At 40.6% G+C, this 18,807-nt stretch overlaps 1 protein-coding gene across 7 annotated transcripts in view; it reads left to right on the top strand.

Annotated features, from left to right (window-relative positions):
* The first annotated feature begins 216 nt into the window (after window positions 1-216).
* The window catches only part of LOC109912703 (transcriptional regulator QRICH1-like), a 46,196-nt gene continuing 27,605 nt past the window's right edge, over window positions 217-18,807 (top strand). For 4 of the 7 annotated variants that reach the window (XR_007264458.1, XR_007264456.1, XR_007264457.1 and 1 more), the window contains exons 1-2: window positions 238-678; window positions 13,791-14,831. Coding sequence is in view for 4 of the 7 variants with exons in the window: in XM_048610198.1 (XP_048466155.1) it covers window positions 547-678; window positions 13,791-14,831 (1,173 nt within the window). In the remaining 3 variants the exon portion in view is untranslated. Of the gene's footprint in view, window positions 717-10,130; window positions 12,375-13,790; window positions 14,832-18,807 lie in introns of those variants that run through there. The other 3 variants (XM_048610195.1, XM_020512142.2, XM_048610197.1) reach the window with 3 other exon arrangements.

The raw sequence follows: 18,807 nt of genomic DNA, 5'->3' as shown, positions 1-18,807 counted from the left end.
AAGAAAGATGCAACGAAAGCGCACCCTGCAGTCAGCCCGAACTTCCTGCTCAGCACACAGCATGCGTCACAAACACCAGTCACAATGTAGCAGTTCGCTGACAGCAGACACGCCCTGTCTGCCTTTCACACTCCTGATTGGCTGCTCACTGGCCATTGCGGCCGGACTGTTGGCGTCGTGGTGTGGGCGTGGCCGGAACGGCGCAGACTCCCCGCTGACGGACCGCGGGTTTCGGGACCAGTGCCCACGCGCCGCAGAGCTCTCTGTGTGCTTGTGTTTGGGGGTGGGGGAGGGTGCAAACCCGGCCGCCCTCCGCGGGGTTGTGAGAGACGCGCGTGCGCGCCGTCGCGGAATATGGGGGCGGGGTTCCGACCAATGCGGCGGGTTCCAGGGCATTGGGACTGCGCATGCGCGTCTCCTGTGGCCGGCTCTTGGAGAAGCCCCACAGGTATTAGAAGGCTGCGCATGCGCTCCGTTGAGTTGGTGGGCGCGGCTTAATGGGGGACCGCCCCGTTTTTCGTGAAAAAAATAAGAGGGAGCTCGCGCATGCGTGTGCACGGTGCAGCCCCCTCCGGCAGCGGCAGCTTTCCCCTGTCGGTCGCCTCCTCCTTCCCCCATATCCCCCATATCCTCTTCCCTCCCTCCCGATGTTGGTCGTCGCCCTTCTGCCGTAGCCAGGTATTGTGGAATCAACGTCAACGGGGTTAAAAACAAAGGTAAAGCAAAAGAGATGTAGCCCGAGGAAGCAGGAATTTGCATCTTTTCAGTGAAAGTCAGGAGAACTCCTGCGGCTGGGCCCCGTTGCTCAGGAGCCGCATGTTTCAGGGGCCCAGGCACTGCCAGTACAGTTTGAGCAGACCTACTGAACAGCGGCACGAATGGCTCCTGTAACCTCCCTCTCTTTCAATAACATAATTCACCTCTTTCCTGGGGAAGGCTATGCGGTAGGATTGAGGCCTACAGCTGTTGATCGTGGCTGACAGATGATAACTCGTTCCTCCATTGCATGGATTCCTTTGTTTTCACTATTTCAAGTGTTCCTAGTTTATCTTGTAAATTTTGATTCTCTTGTGCAAATTAATTTTTTTGAACTTGGTAATTTTTTTCTCTGTATTGAAAAGTGCAGCTGACCAAACTTTTTCTTTCTACTAAATAGAAATCACGATTTGTAAAAGAAACGGATGAGCAGATCTGTCATGTTAATAATCCAAGTATTATTGGTATATGAGGCCTATTCTTGCATGATGCATTCTTGGGTGCAGGTGGTAGTTTAATTTGATAATGATGTACAGTAGATTGGTCTGAGCACTTTCATATTGTAAGTTGTGTAAAATTGGATTGTTATATGTAGACTATAAGTGTCCCTTAAACCAAAACTGTTGGTGAACTTGATTTTTGACCTGGTGCATATCAGTGTCAGACAGGGTTAATTGATTATATTTGCTTGTCAGGTTTCTGTTTTTTTTTAAACAATCATTTTTAAAGCATCTGCTTTTGAATAGTACATTCATTTCTTGTAACTTTTATGGGCACTGACTGAACTATTTTTGAATTCATGACAGATGTAATTGGTGCCTCTGTTTACGTAAAATACCTGTTATTGTAAAACTGCTTATTTTTTTACTGTCTGCTGTCATCCATTGTAGATGACAATAGATAATCAAGTGGGGCTACTTAATGAACTGTAAAACTAAACCTTTCTTAAAATTATAGCAAAGTGAGTGCTATGTTCTTTATCATAATAGTTTTACTTCTTCTTAGGGATAGGTATCACATTACTGTGCAAGATTTTGTTAATTGAAAGCTTTTTTTGTTAAACACAACCCAAATGCAGAGTAAAGGTTTTGCTGTGGTAATTGACTTGTGACTGCACCAGTATGCCTTATTTTTGTTTCTGCAGCAGCTGTATTTGGAGGGAACCATCTGGAATAAGTGTTAATTTGTGCTGTGGATCTTTACCTATAACCTTGGGGTGTCGAGTCCGCTAAATTTCTTTTCATGTTACATCTGGTAGAAGAAACTTTCATCCTATTGATATAAGCTAAACATGAATACGAGTTTTGGTGACAGACTTGGGTCTTAATGAAGCATGCATCAAATCTTGTATTGCATTGGAGAGTCCTCTGATTTGTATTGGCAATGAGCAGATTTTGTTTTTCTCTGACAGCAGTGCTAGTCTGTGAAATTCTCCTCCCCAAAGACCAGTAGAAGCTGGGCCATTGAATGTATTCAAGGTTGAGTTAATAGCTTTTTGATAACAAAGGGAATCAAGGGTTATGGGGGCAGATTGGAAGACTGTATTGAGAACACAACCAGAGCAGGCATGATATTTTCGAATTATGGAATAGGTTTGGAGGGCTGAATGCACTACTCCTGCTCCTAAGTCCTGTACAGTTTTGATCTGCAACTCAGCAGTAATCAAAAGAAAATGTTTCTAATTGTCATTCTTCGTGAATTTATCTGTAAAAAAATTTGGAATTTGTGAAGTTAGGACTCAGGAAATGTTATTTAAAGTTTCCAGATCAAGTATGAGAAGGGGGGCAATCAAGGCAGGACATGAGGGTGTTGTATTTAAATGCATACAGTATACACAACAAGGTAAATGAGCTTGAAGCAAAGATTGAAACTGGCAGGAACGATGTTGTGGGCATCATAGCGATGTGGCTGCAACGGGATCGGAGCTGGGAACTAAATGTCAGAGGATATGTCCTGTTAAAGGACTGGCAGATGCACAGAAAAGATGGGGTTGTCCTGTTAGTAAGAAATGAAAGACAGTAAGAAGTGATATAGTGTCAGAAGGTATAGAATCTGTGAGGGTAGAGTTGAGAAACTGCAAAAAAAAACCCTGATGGGAGTCATGTATAGACCTCTTAGCAGTATTTGGAGTGTGGAGCAGAAAATGAATCAGGAGGTAGAAAAAGCATGTAAGAAGAACACTATTTTATTAATCATGGGGGACTTCAGTATGCAGGTAGACTGAAAAGATCAGGTTGGTATCAGATCCTAAGAAAAGGAATTTATGGGTATCTGACGTGTGTTTTCTTTTGGAACAGCTTGAGGTAGACCTCATAAGGAACAGGCAATTCTGGATTTGATGATGTCTAATGAGGCAGACTTAATTACAGAGCTTAAGGTAAAGAACCCCGAGGGAGCAGTGGCCACAGTATCTCCCTGCAATTTGAGAGGGAGAAGCTTAAATCAGGTGTAACGGTATTATAATTGAGGTAACTACAAAGACATGATGGAGGACCTGGCCAGAATTGATTGGAAGGAAAGCCTGCCAGGGAAGATGGTAGACCAGCAATGGCTACAGTCTCTGAGAGTAATTTGGGAGGCAAGCAGAAATTTCATCCCAAAGAAAAAGAAACATACTGAGGGGAAGATGAGACTATCCTGGCTGACGAGGAAAGTCAGAGACAGTGTAAAAGCAAAAGGAAAAAGCATACAACACAGTAAAAATTAGTGCAAAGCCAAGGGGTTGGGAAGCCTTTAAAAACGAGCAGAGGATGACTGAAAAAGCAGTGGGGTAGGGATGTGGGGAGGAAATGAGATAAGCCAGCTAGTAATATAAAAGAAGATTGCAAGAGTCTTTCTGGATATATAAAAGGTCGGAGAGCGGCACCAGTAAACATTGGAGTACGGAAAAATGAGGCTGGACAAGTAGTAATGGGGAGCACAGAAATGTTGGAGGAACTGAATAGATACTTTAAATCAGTCTTCATTATCCATTATCAGTACCATTATCAGAACTTTGAGTGTTGGGGCAGAAGTGAGCGTCGTGGCTATCATTATGGAGAAGGTGCTGAGGAAGGCTTGATGGTGAATAAATCACCCATACCAGGTGGACTACACACCAGGGTTCTAAAGGACACAGCTGAGGAGATGGTGGACGCATCGGTGATATTCTATGAATGGCTGGAGTCTGACTGCATATGGACTCCATCAAGGCTGCTTACTTCCACTTTCATAATGTGTCCCATCTCTAAACCAACCTCAGTTTGCCTTTACTGAAACCACCATCCATGCATCTGTTACCTCTAAATTTGACAGTTCCAGTCTTCTCCCATTTCTCACCTCCACAGACTTCGTTGTTTCATTATTAACATACAGTTCTGTTTGTCCATAACTCCTGTACTTTGACTCCTGCTTTGGAAATGCCTCAGTTTTAAGTATCTCATCATTGTCTTATAGTCTTTCCGCAACCTTGTCCTTCCAAACTTTCTAATATCCCATCCTGCCCTCTGATGTCTCTATGCCCATGCAGTTATGGCCTCCTGTAAATTCTCAATTTCATTAACTCTACAGTTTTCAGCTGTACATGCAGTTGCATTGGTGCTGAGATCTGGAATTCTCTCCTGAAAACCTGTCCAACTCTCGTGCTTTCTCCCCCTTAGGTCTTTAAGCACTTCTTATCTCTTTGAACCAAGCTTTTTTGGTCACTTGTCTTAATATATTCTTCTGTATGAGCAATGGTAACATGTCTCCTTTAGAAGGCTCAGGATTCAAGGTTCCCTCCAGAGAGTTGAGCACAAACTTTAGGCTGACTCTGTAGTGCAGTACTGAGGGACTGCCGAAATGTCAGAGGTTCTATCATTCTGATGTGAACTTAAGTTGAGGCACTATCTGCTCACTCAGAAGAACGTCAAAACATGCTATGTCACTGTTTTGAAGAAAAGCAGGGGGATTATCTTCTGTATACTGGCCATTTTACCTTCAGCTTTGGTTGTGGGAGCTTGTAGTATGCCAGTTGAATGTCAAGTTCCTACATGATAATAAATATTCCATTTCAAAAGTATCACTGTTCCTGTAAAAAAAAAAAAAAAAAAAAAAAAAAAATTTAGGATGTCCTGAGTTCAGTCAAGGCACTGTATATTTTAAAAAATTATTTACTGTTTCTGTGGATGTTGGTGACAATGTCGGTATTTAATATCCATCCCTGATTCCTTTTGTAAAGGTGATGGTGAGTAGTCGTCTTAAATAGCTCATTTGGTGTAAGTACACTCACAGTGCCATTAATGGGATCTGAAGTTTTTGAACAAACAGTAATGCAGTTCCAAGCGGTGCCCGGAAGAGGTCTCTTGGCTCCATTAGGCCCGAATTGGGGGCATAGCACCAGTTTGGCGTTGCCTGGAGTGGGAGCTCCTGGCTGCAGGACCTTGTAGAGACCTTTCACATAGGCTGTGTTTGTTGACCTCTTGCATAGAAGATGAGCTCTGTTATTTTTCTAAACTCTTTTTGTAACTCAAATGGTGCTGTATTGTGGCGACAAAATAATTTTTACTGCATCTTTCCAGATATATGTGACAAATATTGAATTAATAGTCAGGATGTTGTGTGACTTTCAGCTGGTGGTTTATCCACTGCTGTTGTCATACCAAGTAATAGAGATCATCTGCTTGTATAAAGTGCTGTCAAATGAGTTTTGATGAATGACTGCAAACCATCTTATGTACAGTACACGCTGCTGCCTGCATTCATGGTGAAGAGAGTGAAATTGTAAGGGTGTCTACATACCAATAAAGCTTTTCCACAATTTGTACTGATTTCAGTTTTGTTAGGGCTCCTTGGATGCTACACTCTGTCAAATGCTCCCTTTTTATCAAAGCAATCACATCTCATCTCTTGAGTTCAGTTCTTTTGTCTATGTTTTGATCAAAACTATAATGTGGCCTTGGTAGAACCCAAACTGAGAGAGAGTAGGTGAGTCATTGCTATGTAACTGCTGCTTGGTAATACTGTCCCCTTCTGCAACTTTGCTAGTGATCAAGAGTACATTGTGGAGTTATATACTTGTCCATTTACTTCCTCTCTCCTTACTATCCGAGGCCCCAGACTCCTCTTCCAGGTGAAGCAGAATCTATCTACTGTACTTGCTGCTCACAATGTGGTCTCCTCTACATTGGGGAAATGGAGCCCAGGCTGCGTGATTGCTTTGCAGAACACTAAGTTCTGTCTGTAAAATTGACCCTGAGTTTCGAGTTGCCTGTCACTTGTCTCAGAGTTGCTGCAGTGCTCCAGTGAAGCTGGAAGAAAAGCGCCTCATTTTCCGCTTGGGAATTCTGTGTCCAGAAGAGTGAAATGTTGAGCTCAAACTCTGAAGTTGTTGAACACCTTCCCCCATGTCTTGCCCTCACCCCCCTCATGCCAGACCTCGTCATCATGTGGGTTGTTGCTGCACACAACTTGTTGTCAGCTACTAATAGTGCCCATTAGCAGCTATTGGTTCTCCCAGGCTGACCTTTACTTAGTCCTTTGTCCAACTGTTTTTCTTTCTTTGGGCTCAACCCCTGACTTATAGTTTACTCCTCCCCATCTTCTGCATAAGTACCAACCTTTTCCTGGACACTATCAGTTCTGAAGAAGGGTTACTGGACCTGAAACGTTAACTCTGCATTCTTTTCATATATGCTGCCAGACGTGCTGAGTTTTTTCCAGCAATTTCTGTTTTTGTTTGTGAGTAACTGGCCAGGTTGGATTTCTCCTGCTTTTTGTAGACAGAACATAGTTGGTAGGTGTCAGTGTTTATAGCTGCACTGGAACAGTTTGGTTGAGGATAAGGTTAGTTCTGGAATGATGTCCTGGTCTCCCCCATTATTAAACATGGAAATTATTGTAAAGCTGCCTCCCCTGATTAGTTGTTTAATTGCCCATTACCATTCACAACTGGATGTAGCAGCACAGTAGAGCCTAGATCTGATTGGTATGTAAATCTGAGCCTTTTCATGTAGCTTGGTGTCAAATTTTGTTAGTTATGTGAAATGCCTTGGTGTTTACTACATTAAGTACACTGAGTTAGCTTTAATGCTGTAAAGTCATTTTAAGATGCCAAGCAAAATATAGTTGATACTGTAAATTTGAAGTAAAAGGATACAGCAGGTCAGGTAACAACTATAAGAGTATTTCTTCAGATTATTCATCCAGGCCTTTGGATAACAAATTACTAATTACAGTATGTTAATATATCTAGTTGAAGTGACCAGTTAGAAAATATCATAAATGTTTCTTCCTTGCCGGTGACTAAGTTGAAGGAGTTCTATGAAATAACAAGGTGTAGAGCTGGATGAACGCAGCAGGCCAGGCAGCATCAGAGGAGCAGGAAAGCTGATGTTTCAGGTCTGGACCCTTCTGGAGGATTTATTATGAGGATCATGTATGAACATTTGGTTTGTAAGGTTCAAAGATTCTAAAGGATTCACTGTTTAAATTCTTGAAAGGCAGTTTGCTGATTATTCTCAGCTGTCTGGAAACTTGCAACAGCTCTCCCCACCATATTTCCACCACTGTTGTGTTGAAATTGAGCAACAACTTTAAGTATGTAAATCACTTTGCATTATAATTTGATACAAAATCTTTTTTACGGTGAAACTGAAATCCACTGATAATCCTGCATGCTGACTCTGTTTCCCTCATCGTGGAAGTCAAGAATATCATGGTCAGGTCTAGAAGTAACTATCCTTCCCCTATAAGTTGTTGAAGATCAAGGAAATAAGGAGATGATAGCAAAAATCATAAATCACTCATCGAATAAAATTCAAACTCATTCAATTTATAGCAAGCATATATAATTTAAACTTTCTATTCATCAATTCAATTCTACAGCTGTATAATGTGTTTTAGGCTTTCATACTTTTGGACTAAAAACTCAGTCTATTTAGAAGAGGCATAAAATCTTCAGTTAAAGATCTCCCAGATGGTCATTGAGGGAGATAAATGTGGCTGTCTTTGATATACATGTAGACGTTGTTCTTATGTTTGTAAATGTCATTGAATGAAAGCATTGTAGAAGGTTACCGAGGCAAACCAAACAATGTTACGGGAGCTGTTTGAGGAGAGAGATGTAGCGACTTCTTTGTGGTAAGTAGGGTTAGCAGTTAATGAGCAATTCCATGAAAGGCAGAGTGGAATAGAATGGTTAACAGAAAGCTTCAGAGAGATTGGAGAAGGATGCAAGCTCTATTCTTTGACTGGAACTACCTTAGTCCTGATCAGGAAATGTCTGGACTCTAAATGTATAGTTAGCTGGAGTTATCACAGAAGTGTTGTGGTTCAGAAGGTAGCCATCACCCATCATGTCTGCACTGGCTCTCAAAATGAGCATTATGATTTACTGCCATTTTCCTGTCTTTTACCTGTACCCTTGTTCATTGTTTCTATTCAGTAATGATTCATTGTCCCCTTGTGCCCTTTTAAATGCCTTAATTGAACCTGCTGACACCAAGCTTTCGCGACAGTACATTAGAGACCCAAACTACTCATTATAAGAAAAATACCTTTTCATACATTGTATTTGCTATGTTTGCAAGCACTTTAAATCTGTGTTATCTCAGTCTTGATCTTTTTACAAGTGGGAACAGTTTCTATCTTTGTCTTCTAAAACACCTGAAAAGAGTTTGGAAATATAGGACATGTAGATATTTAAGAAGTTGTGTAGGCGTTTTGAGAAATAGCAAAAATCTGAAGATATTGAGAAGCTGACTAAGACCTGATTTTGGTATGGATTGGAGAAAATAAGTTTAAAGGCTCTCAAAGGAAGGAAGAAAAACTGAATTGTCTAGCGCATGAGCAGAGAAATAGTGACAGGAAGGATGGAAACAATTTGGATATTGATGTCTGTGCATTCTTCCCATGGAATTTGAGTTGAGGATGGAGGGAATTATGAATATGATTGGGCAGAGGTGATTCATAGTAATGTAAAGGAATTGAATTGTTCCTATCCTCTAGGATGCTAGAGTAACAGGATTCAGCCAGGAATGTTGAGCAGGCTGAATGACTTAATTTCAAAGCATCATGAGAAGTGAGTAAGCAAACATTAAAGTCAAACTTGAAGGACCTGTGGCAGAATGGTAGTATCTGAGTAGATCCATAAAGCTTGGATTCAAGCCCAGATTGTCTCAGGTGTGTCGAAACCTGTCTGATCAGGTTGATTTTAAGAATATATAAAATCAGACCTGTTAGTTCAATGTAAATGTATCCTTTCTTTTGATTACTTTCAGTAAGTTTGGGAAGGGGGGAGTTATAAGGATAACGAACTCTAGATTCTGTGAATGGATTCAGTTCAGAATATGATGATTTTGGTGCCTTGAAGTGAGAGTTATAATCTTGTTTGTGGTGTTGTAGTAATAGCCCTATAACTGGGCTAGAATGTCTGGGTTCAGGCCCCACTTGCCTTGGAAATGTCATAACACGTCTGAACAAGTTGATTAAAATTGTAATCAAGATCAGACTTGTATGAGGGCTAGAAGGCCCAGGTTTAAGTCCCAGCTGCTCAATAGGGATGTGTCGTTTGAACAGGTTGATTAAGCTTCTCTATACCTGATTCACTAGTTAGCAACCATGTGCTGTCAAGTTGTTGATTCTCTAGGAATTTGTTAATGTAAAGCTGCTTAGTTTCTTGTGTGAGGATGCAGGAAATATATTTAATGTTTTAAATATAGAGGTTTCCTTATTTGGTGGGAGTTTAAGAACTATCCATTGATAATGATAATGGAGGACAAATTAAGACACGTCTTTAATCCAACATATAGTGTGGATTCAAAGAAAGAACATGCATTTCTATAGTGTTTTCACAGCCTTTTGATATCCAAAGTGCCCTTGAGCCACTTAAATACTTTGAAAGTGTACTCACTATTGTAAATGTATCAGCTAGTTCATGCAAAGCAATGATACTTGATGAATGAGTATTTGCAAGAATATCAGGGGAAACTCTGACAGAGCAGACTGGGCTATGATGTGTGCTCGTGCTCTCGTTCTTTTGCAGTATTAGGACTTGATTCAAGATGGAAACACTCTTTAGAATTTCAGTTGAACATTTTGATTTGAATATAGCCAGTGCTTCACTACTTTTTTGTTATTCATTAATGGGATGAGGACGTCGCTAACCAGGCAGCATTTATTGCCCATCCGTAATTGCCCAGAGGGCAGTTCAGAGTCAACCACATTGCTGTGGGAATGGAGTCACATGTAGGCCAGACCAGGTAAGCATGACCGTTTCCTTCCTTAAAGGCCATTAGTGAACCAGATGGTTTTTTTTTTTTCCTGACAATCAGCAATGGATTCACGATCATCATTAGACTCTTAATTCCAGATATTTTTATTGAATTCAATTCCTACCATCTGCCATGGTGGGATTCGAACCCGGGTCCCCAGAACATTACCTGGGTCTTTGGATTAAACAGTCCAGCGATAATACCATTAGGCCATCACCTCCCCTGTACTTATGTGGTCAGCTAGATCCTTTTGTTGATTCTTGCATAGCAGAGACCTGATGGAACTAGCAAGAAAGGTTACGTGGAAAGAACTGTAACAGTGACTTATTACAGCTCGCTACCTCTACTGAGATCTGAAATGGAGTGCCACTGATCAACAGGAGTGCAGACCTAACAATAATGTCAGTTTTGTCTTTGAAATCCTGAGAGATGTCATCCTGAAACCCTTAGGCTATTTGCCATTGTTCTTGCCAAAATGTTGAAGATATGAGTCCAGAAGCCCAGGATTGGGATGCTATGGTTGATCTTGAGGGTTCTCTGTTGGGGTAGATGGACGGTTCATGGTTGTTATTACGTGTGCTGGGAGGACCATTTTAAAAAAAAAATAGTAGTGAAGTTTAGGAAGGGAGTTCAGAAGTGTGGGGCATTGGTGGTTTAAGACATGACTTTTATTGGTGGGATAAAAGAATAATAGACAAGAGGCTACAATTAGAGGAAATTTAGAGCTGGAAGAGGTTGGAGATTGGGAAGGATGCCACTACAAAAAGATATAGACATAAAGAAAATTTTTAATTTGTGGTTTGGGAGCAGGAGGCATTATTGGTGAGCAGCCTTAGAGTTTGGTGGGGCCAGGATGTGAATAACAACACTTCGTATTAATTGAAGTTTACAAAGAATATTGGAATCCTCAAATCTGAGGAAGATAACTGCATGGGTTTAACAACCGAAGGATATTTTAGGGTGCAATTGACAACGTGCGGAAGTGGTGGTAGGTATTCTTTCGAATGCAGAAGATAGGGACAAAAAACTTAACTTGTGATAAATGACCGTGTTACATTTGTAAGTAATTTGGTTCATTTGAAATGGTGACCTTGGTGGCAATGATTTGCGGTTTATGTGCAGGCTAGACCCATTAGATTTAACTAAGGTTGTAGATGATGTTGTGGTGGAGGAATGGGAAGTTTAAGAAAGTGGGAGTCAAGGATAGAGAACAGCATTAAAATATAGGAGTAGAATTCGGCCATTAGGTCCATCCAGTCTGCTCTGCCATTCAGTGATGGCTGATTTGTTTCTCAATCCCATTCTCCTGCCTTTCCCCTGTAATCGTTGATCTGCTTACCAATCAAGAACCTAGCTATCTTTGTCTTAGGAGCAGATTTAGGCCATTTGAAGCATTGAGGAATAATGGAGTCAGTTCAGTGAGGTAGTAAATCAAAACCTTTCCGGAAGGTTCTTTGGTTTCACTTAGAGGAAATAAGTGTTGCTATGGAAATTAATGGCAAAAGAAATATTGTGAGCAATAGAGAGCCAAGTAGAGTTTCAAAATGCAGTTACAAGTGATGGTACAGAGTTCATTTCAGAGGGTGTCTAGGTGTGAATTTTTTTGTTTGCTGCCTCTTGGAACTGCTTTTCAAGTTAAAGGCGCTTTTTCTCCCCCCGTTGAATTTGTCTTCTCTCGTCTTTGGATTCCGCACTGTCTTTAGCATTCAGTACATTAAAAGAAAAATGCAATTTCAATACTTGCGGTGAACAGCAAAGAATTTAGTTTAATGAAATAGTTTTGTGTCTTCATACATGAAACTCCATTATTCCAAATTATTTGGGTGTGGAAAAGATAAATTTGGATTTTGTAGTCAAAGTCAATGATTTTATGAAAAATCATTAGACATTGTTGAGAAAATAAAAGCACTTAGATGGTGGATTAGCCAATCAGTAATGTACAACATTTTACTGGTAAGTCTCACTAAGTTTAATATAATACAAAGTAATTTCCATTTTGGAATTGATGCTGCCCTGCTTTGTAAACCGGAGTCAGGGTATGACCTGGAAGTGATAGTTCAGTGACAACAAGGTGTAGAGCTGGATGAACACAGTAGGCCAAGCAGCATCATAGGAGCAGGAAGGCTGACGTTTCGGGCCTAGACCCTTCATCAGAATATGTTCAGTACTACCTTAAATGGATACAAATTCGGTGTATGCAAAGTGTTTCGTGGGACATTTGGGTGATACTTCCTTGGCTACTTCCTAAAACATTCTTTTATTCTGAAATATTTAAAGATTATGATTCTGCTCTTCTTGTTCTCTTCTTTAGAGATTTAACTTTAATTGTGGTTCATAACTTTACAGCTAAGTGTATGCAGGTGAATACAGATTTCTCCCTTGGGGAAGGTCAGTAACAATTTCAACTGAACAAAGTAAATGATTTGTTTTGTCTGGCTTGTATCTGAACTGTGGCTACTTGTCTCACAGCTGCAGTTGAGGTGCAAATACACCTTAATTTATTTGTAGGACACTGAGAGCATGTTGCAGCACACCACTTACTATTGTATTAGCTTAATTTAGTTGATATTTGCTCTAGGCTGTAATATTAAAACAGCTTTTGCAGCTTTCACAAAGACCAAGTTGCTTCTTTATTTTATTATTTGTTCATTCACAGGATGAGTGTGTTGCTGGCTAAGCCACCTCCTAACTCCCCAATGCCTGTACACTCATTCACATGTGAGAAGTGTAATGCACTTGCTTGGATGGGTTAAACTCCAACAACATTCACTCAGGAAGCTTGACTTGATGCAGGGCAAAGCAGCACACTTAATTGGCCTCATACCCCTAAACATCCAGTCTCTTTTCCACTGATGTTCAGTAGCACCATTGTGCGCTATCTACAAAATGTGCTGCAGAAATTGACCAAAAATCCTTAGTCAGCACGTTGCAAATACATGACCATTACAGTCTAGAAAGACAAGATCGACAAATGCATAGGAATACCACTCCCTGCCAGCTCCTGTTCAAGCCATTCACCATCCTGATTTGGAAATATATTGTCATTCCTTTCATGTCACTGTGTCAGAATCCTGGAATTGCCCCCCTAATGGCATTGTGGGCCTACCTACAGCGCATGGACTGCAGCGGTTCAAGAAAGCAGCTTACTACCACCTTCTCGAGCGACTAGGAACTTTGTCTAATGTGCAGTCTTTTGCAAAGATTGATTTCTTCCGACACCTGTGTTACCATTTAAACTGTTGGCTGTCCATGCACTCCTTATTTCATGGACTTTTTTTTTGATATTGGTGAGCCTTCCCTTATCCAGTATTTGCAAATTTCAGAAACTGTAGAAAGCTACGCCAGTTCCTCCCTTTATAATTTCGAAGTATTCTGTCCTCCCGATCTTCAGTGTCTCTTTGTCAACTGTGAATTAACTTTAGGATCATGTACAAGTCTCCTCCTGGCTTTATCTGCTTTATTTGAAGAATCTCCACCAAGTCTCTTGACAATAGTACCGTGCAAATTTCCTCCTTTGGCTGATGTATAGTATTGAGGTAGACTTTCCAGCTAATTTACTTTGGTTCATGCTTCCTGTTATGTTGGGTTTTTTTAAAATTCATTTACTTTTGCCCTGATCATTACTTGTGCTTTATTTTGCTTGCACTTGTTAGTGGTAATATCTTGCTATTGTAGAGCAATCAAGGCACCTTTTAAATCCGATGTCTTACTCTGACTCATTTTTGTTTGGAATTAAATGATCTACCTTGTAAGAATTGAAAGAAAATAATGTTCTTATTTATATCATGTAATTTTCTTTTTCAGCTGTTTAAAATGAATCATTCATTGGAGAATTCAATTCCCTATGAGGAATATTTACGAATGAAAGCACGGACAATACCACAGCATCGCATGAAGGAATTTTTGGATTCCATGAATGGCAAAGGGTCTGAAGAAATCCAGCAATTCGTTCAAACCCCTGTTACAGTGTACCAGCAAAGAGGACACTATATCTACATGGACAGTGCTGATGTTGCTGGGTCATTGCTGGAGTTGTCTAGACCAATTAGTTCTCCAATTCAGCAACATGTGTCACAGGGATCACCACTAGGACAGCAGCAGATGCAATCTCACCATGTACAGGCACAACAAGTCCACCAGTTGGAAATTCAAACAGACCACCAGTCCTTGCAAGCGAAGCAAATGCAAGCCCAATTACAGTCGCAGACATCTTCTGAGGAGCCACAAACTGGTAGCCAAGCTGTCAACTCCATAGCGCAAGAAAGAAGGCCAAGCTCTTCGGGTGTTCCACAGCCTGTGAAGAAAAGGAAAGTTGATTTACCAACTGAAGAAAGCTATACCATGAGTCAGCCTTCAATACAAAATACCGTGACCACTGTGCTTACCCTGTCTTCTCAGGCCCAACAGCAAGGGTACATTCCCATTCGTCAGGAGCTGCTTACAGTGGACAGCAGTCAGTTATATGGTGTTGCTCCAGCTACCACTTCAGCTACAGGCCAGTTATCCAACACAGAATCATGGACTATATATACGACACCTGCACCTTGCTCGGAAGGCCAAACTGTACTCCAGTCTGCAATTCCTCATGACACTTGTAATTTAGTCCAAATTGATGAAATTCCAATGAGTATGACTGGGATCAAAATAGAAGATGACAAGGATAAGACTCAAGTACTGTCAGATGGTGGGAAAAACCTACAAGATAAAATGATCCAGCCATCTGTGACAGCTGCTTTTTCAACACAGTTCGTGAATGTGAATGGAAACCTTCATATTCCTGTTACAGTACAAGCTGGTGGGAGAGCCTTTCAGTCTCTGAAATACTGGGATCCACAACAATTACAGGTATTCCAAATTCAGTAACCTTTTATGCACGTGGTTAATATGGAAACTAATACATTGAAGTGTTCTTGAGTTGTTGGTTTAATTTCATTTACAAATGAGGGAACATCAGATTTTCATTCTCTGCATGTTACCAAAATGATATTTTTCATCAGAATATGACATGCTGCTGTTGTACATCAATGTGCTGATGCCTCAGTAAGACCAAGAGAATGATAATTTAAGACTTCGAATCTACTATGCATTTGTGCATAATGGGAACGGGGAAAATTTCCTCGGCTTACCAGACTTGATTTGTATTGGGTAGGATGTAACCAGCGATAGAAACATCTTCAACTATATTTAAGTTTCAAATGCAGTTCTTATTGGCATAGACTTGAAAAGCTCCAGGTATAGTTTTAGCACCCTGGGTGAACGACATACAAGTTAAAGTACTGAAATAATTTAAGAGCGTGGTTCGAGTCCTAATTGCCATTTATCTGGTACACCTGGCCAAATTGGTTTTGACTGCTCAGTATAAGAACAATGGAGCACTGTGCAAGATTTGACAACACAAAAAATTCACACTGTCTAGATCCTTTGATACAGCCATAAGAACTAATTTGATAAAGACATTAGATTACAAAGTTTACTCAGACCTGCTTTCTTGCATTTTGATGCCAAAAACTTTCACCTAAAAGGAAAGTAAGCTTTCTAAATATTGAACCACAAATTGCAGAGTCTTCACTTGTGTAGCAGTTGATGGTATTTGGGTCAAGCATACAGTTCTTGTCTGTGAAATTGGTTTAGTCCTTGGTGTGAAGCCAATTCACAATTGTTTTTCAGCCCTCGAGTGTTTTTACAATTTTGTTAGATGTTGGCATCTTTACTTCAAAATATTTTCCTTGAAACTCATAACCACCAAAATCTGTTTGAAGCTATTGGTTAACTCAATATCTCCAGTCTCTTGGAGCACTTTCCAGATTACTTTTTTGTGATGCAGAAATGTTTCCTGATTCACAATAGCTCTGCCAAAGCACTGGAACAAGAAATTGGTGATGCTGACATCATAATTCTGCGCTGACGCAGTACTGGAACTGGAAGTTGTATGCCCACTGGTGTTGTTTCTCCATCTCTACTCCCTTTGCCACTCCCCTCACTGCTTTGTCTCGCCCTTGTTGAAAAGCTGTAACAAACCTTCAGAAAACCACATTTTACGTGATTGAATCAGAATAAATTGCACTTCTTGTAAAATATTTTATTAAGCAGCACAGTTTTTGGAGGGCTGATAACATGTTCCATATAAATTTGTTTGAAGTTGAATGCTACAAGTGCATGAAATAATCTACAATTTTTAAATACCATAAGAAACAAGAACAAGAGTATGCCATTTGGTCACTTGAGACTGCTCTGCCATTCAAAAGGATTGTGGGTGATTTGACATTCCTCATGTCCACTTTCCTGCACTTTCCCCATAACCAGCTTGATTCCTCCATTGATCAAGAATCTGTCTATCTTAGCCATAAATTTACACAAGGACTCTGCTTCTCTGAGAGAAGAAATTCCTCCCCATCTTAGTCTTAAATTGGCACCCCTTTACCTTGAGGCTATACTGTCTGGTCTTGGACTTGCCCATGAGGGGGAACATCCTCTCAGTATTTAGCCTTCCAAACCCCTTAAGAATTCATTGTTTCAATTAGATCACTTGTCTGTTTAAACTTTGCACATAAGGCGGTTCTTCCAGACTGGGAATCATCTTTGTGAGCCTTCAATGAACTGCTTCCAATAAAATAATGCCTTTCCTTAAATGAGGTGACCAAAACTGCAAAGAGAATTGCAAGCACGTATAGTTTGATTATCTCAATGTCTTTATCTATGCAGTTCTTCAGAGTGGATAGCTTTGATGTTCTTATTCAAGTTGTTACAATCTGGTGGAATGCTGTGACATAACGCGCACTGCAACTGCATGTGTGGCGTTGGCAGCACGTACGCTCTTCCTGCTTTGACTCCCAAATGGATCAGACTTCATTTTGAAAGTATGCCCCTTTTTCTGGATTCCCCCTATTGGAGGAAATGCTCATTTTGTACCTGCTGTATAGAATTCTATTTCAAATGAAACATTTTCAATTTGATCAACCCTCAACCATCTAAACTCAAAAGAATACAAGCTGGTTTATGCAACTGTCACCATAATTGAATCTATTAAGCCTTAGTGTAATTTGATGAGCCTGCACTGTTCTGCATGGCAATTATATCTCTCCTAAGACTGAGCATAGTATTCCGAATGAGGCCCGAAAATCTGAAGTCTTAACTTCTCCTTTTTGCATTCTATCTCCCTTGAAATAAAGGCTGATATTCTGTTAGCCTTTCTAATCAGCTGTATTAGTGCAATAGGTTTTATTGATTCGCAATAACCATTTCCAATAACAGGTAATCTAAACGTTGTCCCTTGATGTTTAGTGATGTACCGTTATTGAATACCCCACATACTGGGGGCTATCATTGACCAGAAACTCAAATGGACACACCATATAATCACAGTAGCTACAAGATCAGATCAGAGGCTCGGAATACTGTGGCGAGTAACTTGCCTCTTGACTCCCCAAAGCCTGTCCACTATTTACAAGGCATGAGTCAGGAGTGTGATAGAATACAACCTGCTTTCCTGGATGGGTGCAGCTTCAACAACACTCAAGAAGCTTAACACTATCCAGGACAAAGCAGCCCTCTTGGCGTTACATCTGCAAACATTCACTCCCTCCATCAACGCTCAGTAGCAACAATGTGTACTATCTATGAGATGCTCTGTAGAAATTCACCGAAATCCTTAAACAGCATTCTCCAAACCCACAATCACTTGGTAGCAGATGTATGGGAGCACCACCACCAGCAAGTTCCCCTCCAAGCCACTCATCATCCTGACTTGGAGATATATCGGTGCTCTTTCACTGTCACTGGGTCAAAAGCCTGGAATTCCCTCCCTAAAGGTCAACCTTCAGCATGTGGACTGTAGCAGTTCAAGAAAGTAGCTCACCACCACCTTCTTTCTTAAGGGCAATTTGGAAGGGCAGTAAATGCTGGCCAGCCAGCGACCCCATAATGAACGTTTTTTTAAAAAAATTCATGGGACACCTAAACGCATCCACTCTACAGCTTCTAATCCCTCACCACTAAGGACCTAGCCCAGTTGGGCTTTCTCCTGTTCAAAGTCATCTTCTCCTTTTCAGATATCTATCTCTATCAATGGGCACAATTTCTCCCTAACTTTTCTATCTAGACCTCTTACGATCTTGAACAGCTCTTGCAAATCTCCCCTCGACCTTCCTTATGGAGATTTTGGCCCTCATCCCTTAGACAATTCTCTAATATTTCAAGCACCCTCTGAAGCTTTCATAAATTTCCAAATATATAGTATCCAGAATTTATACACCACTGATCTTGAGATTGAACACGTGTTTTGTGATGGTTCATCACACCTTTCATTGCACCTTTTTTTATTTATAAAACTCACACTTCTGATTGTCTTTTTAAATTCTTCTCTCTCTGCCCTGCCAATTCCAGTGATTTGTTTTTTTCATTTAAAACCCCTGGTCCTTTTGTTCCTGCACCTGTTTTAGAAATTTTGGCTGTTTTATAATGTCTCTTGTTATTCCTACTAAAACGTATCACTTCATAGTTCTCTGCATGAAGATTAGACTGCTATATGTTCACATTATGAAGCATGTATGTCCTCTTTAAGTTTATCACTGTCCTGTTCATATTTCACAATACTTCCAAGTCCAGCCATCTGTACATCTTGAAATTGTGCGTTGAAATGTGAACCATGTCCAGCTCATTCCTTAATATATCAAGAAAGCAGGGGTTCCGTTACAAAACATTTGGGGAACTCCACTGTATCCCTGAGATAACAAGGTGTAGAGCTGGATGAACACAGCAGGCCAAGCAGCATCAGAGGAGCAGGAAGGCTGACGTTTCGGGCCTAGACCCTTCTTCAGAAATG

The sequence above is a fragment of the Rhincodon typus genome, chromosome 22 (assembly GCF_021869965.1).
Source record: "Rhincodon typus isolate 14 chromosome 22, sRhiTyp1.1, whole genome shotgun sequence".
NCBI classification, from domain to species: domain Eukaryota; kingdom Metazoa; phylum Chordata; class Chondrichthyes; order Orectolobiformes; family Rhincodontidae; genus Rhincodon; species Rhincodon typus.
Note: the sequence above shows the minus strand (reverse complement) of the source record. Positions and strands in the feature narration are given on the sequence as shown.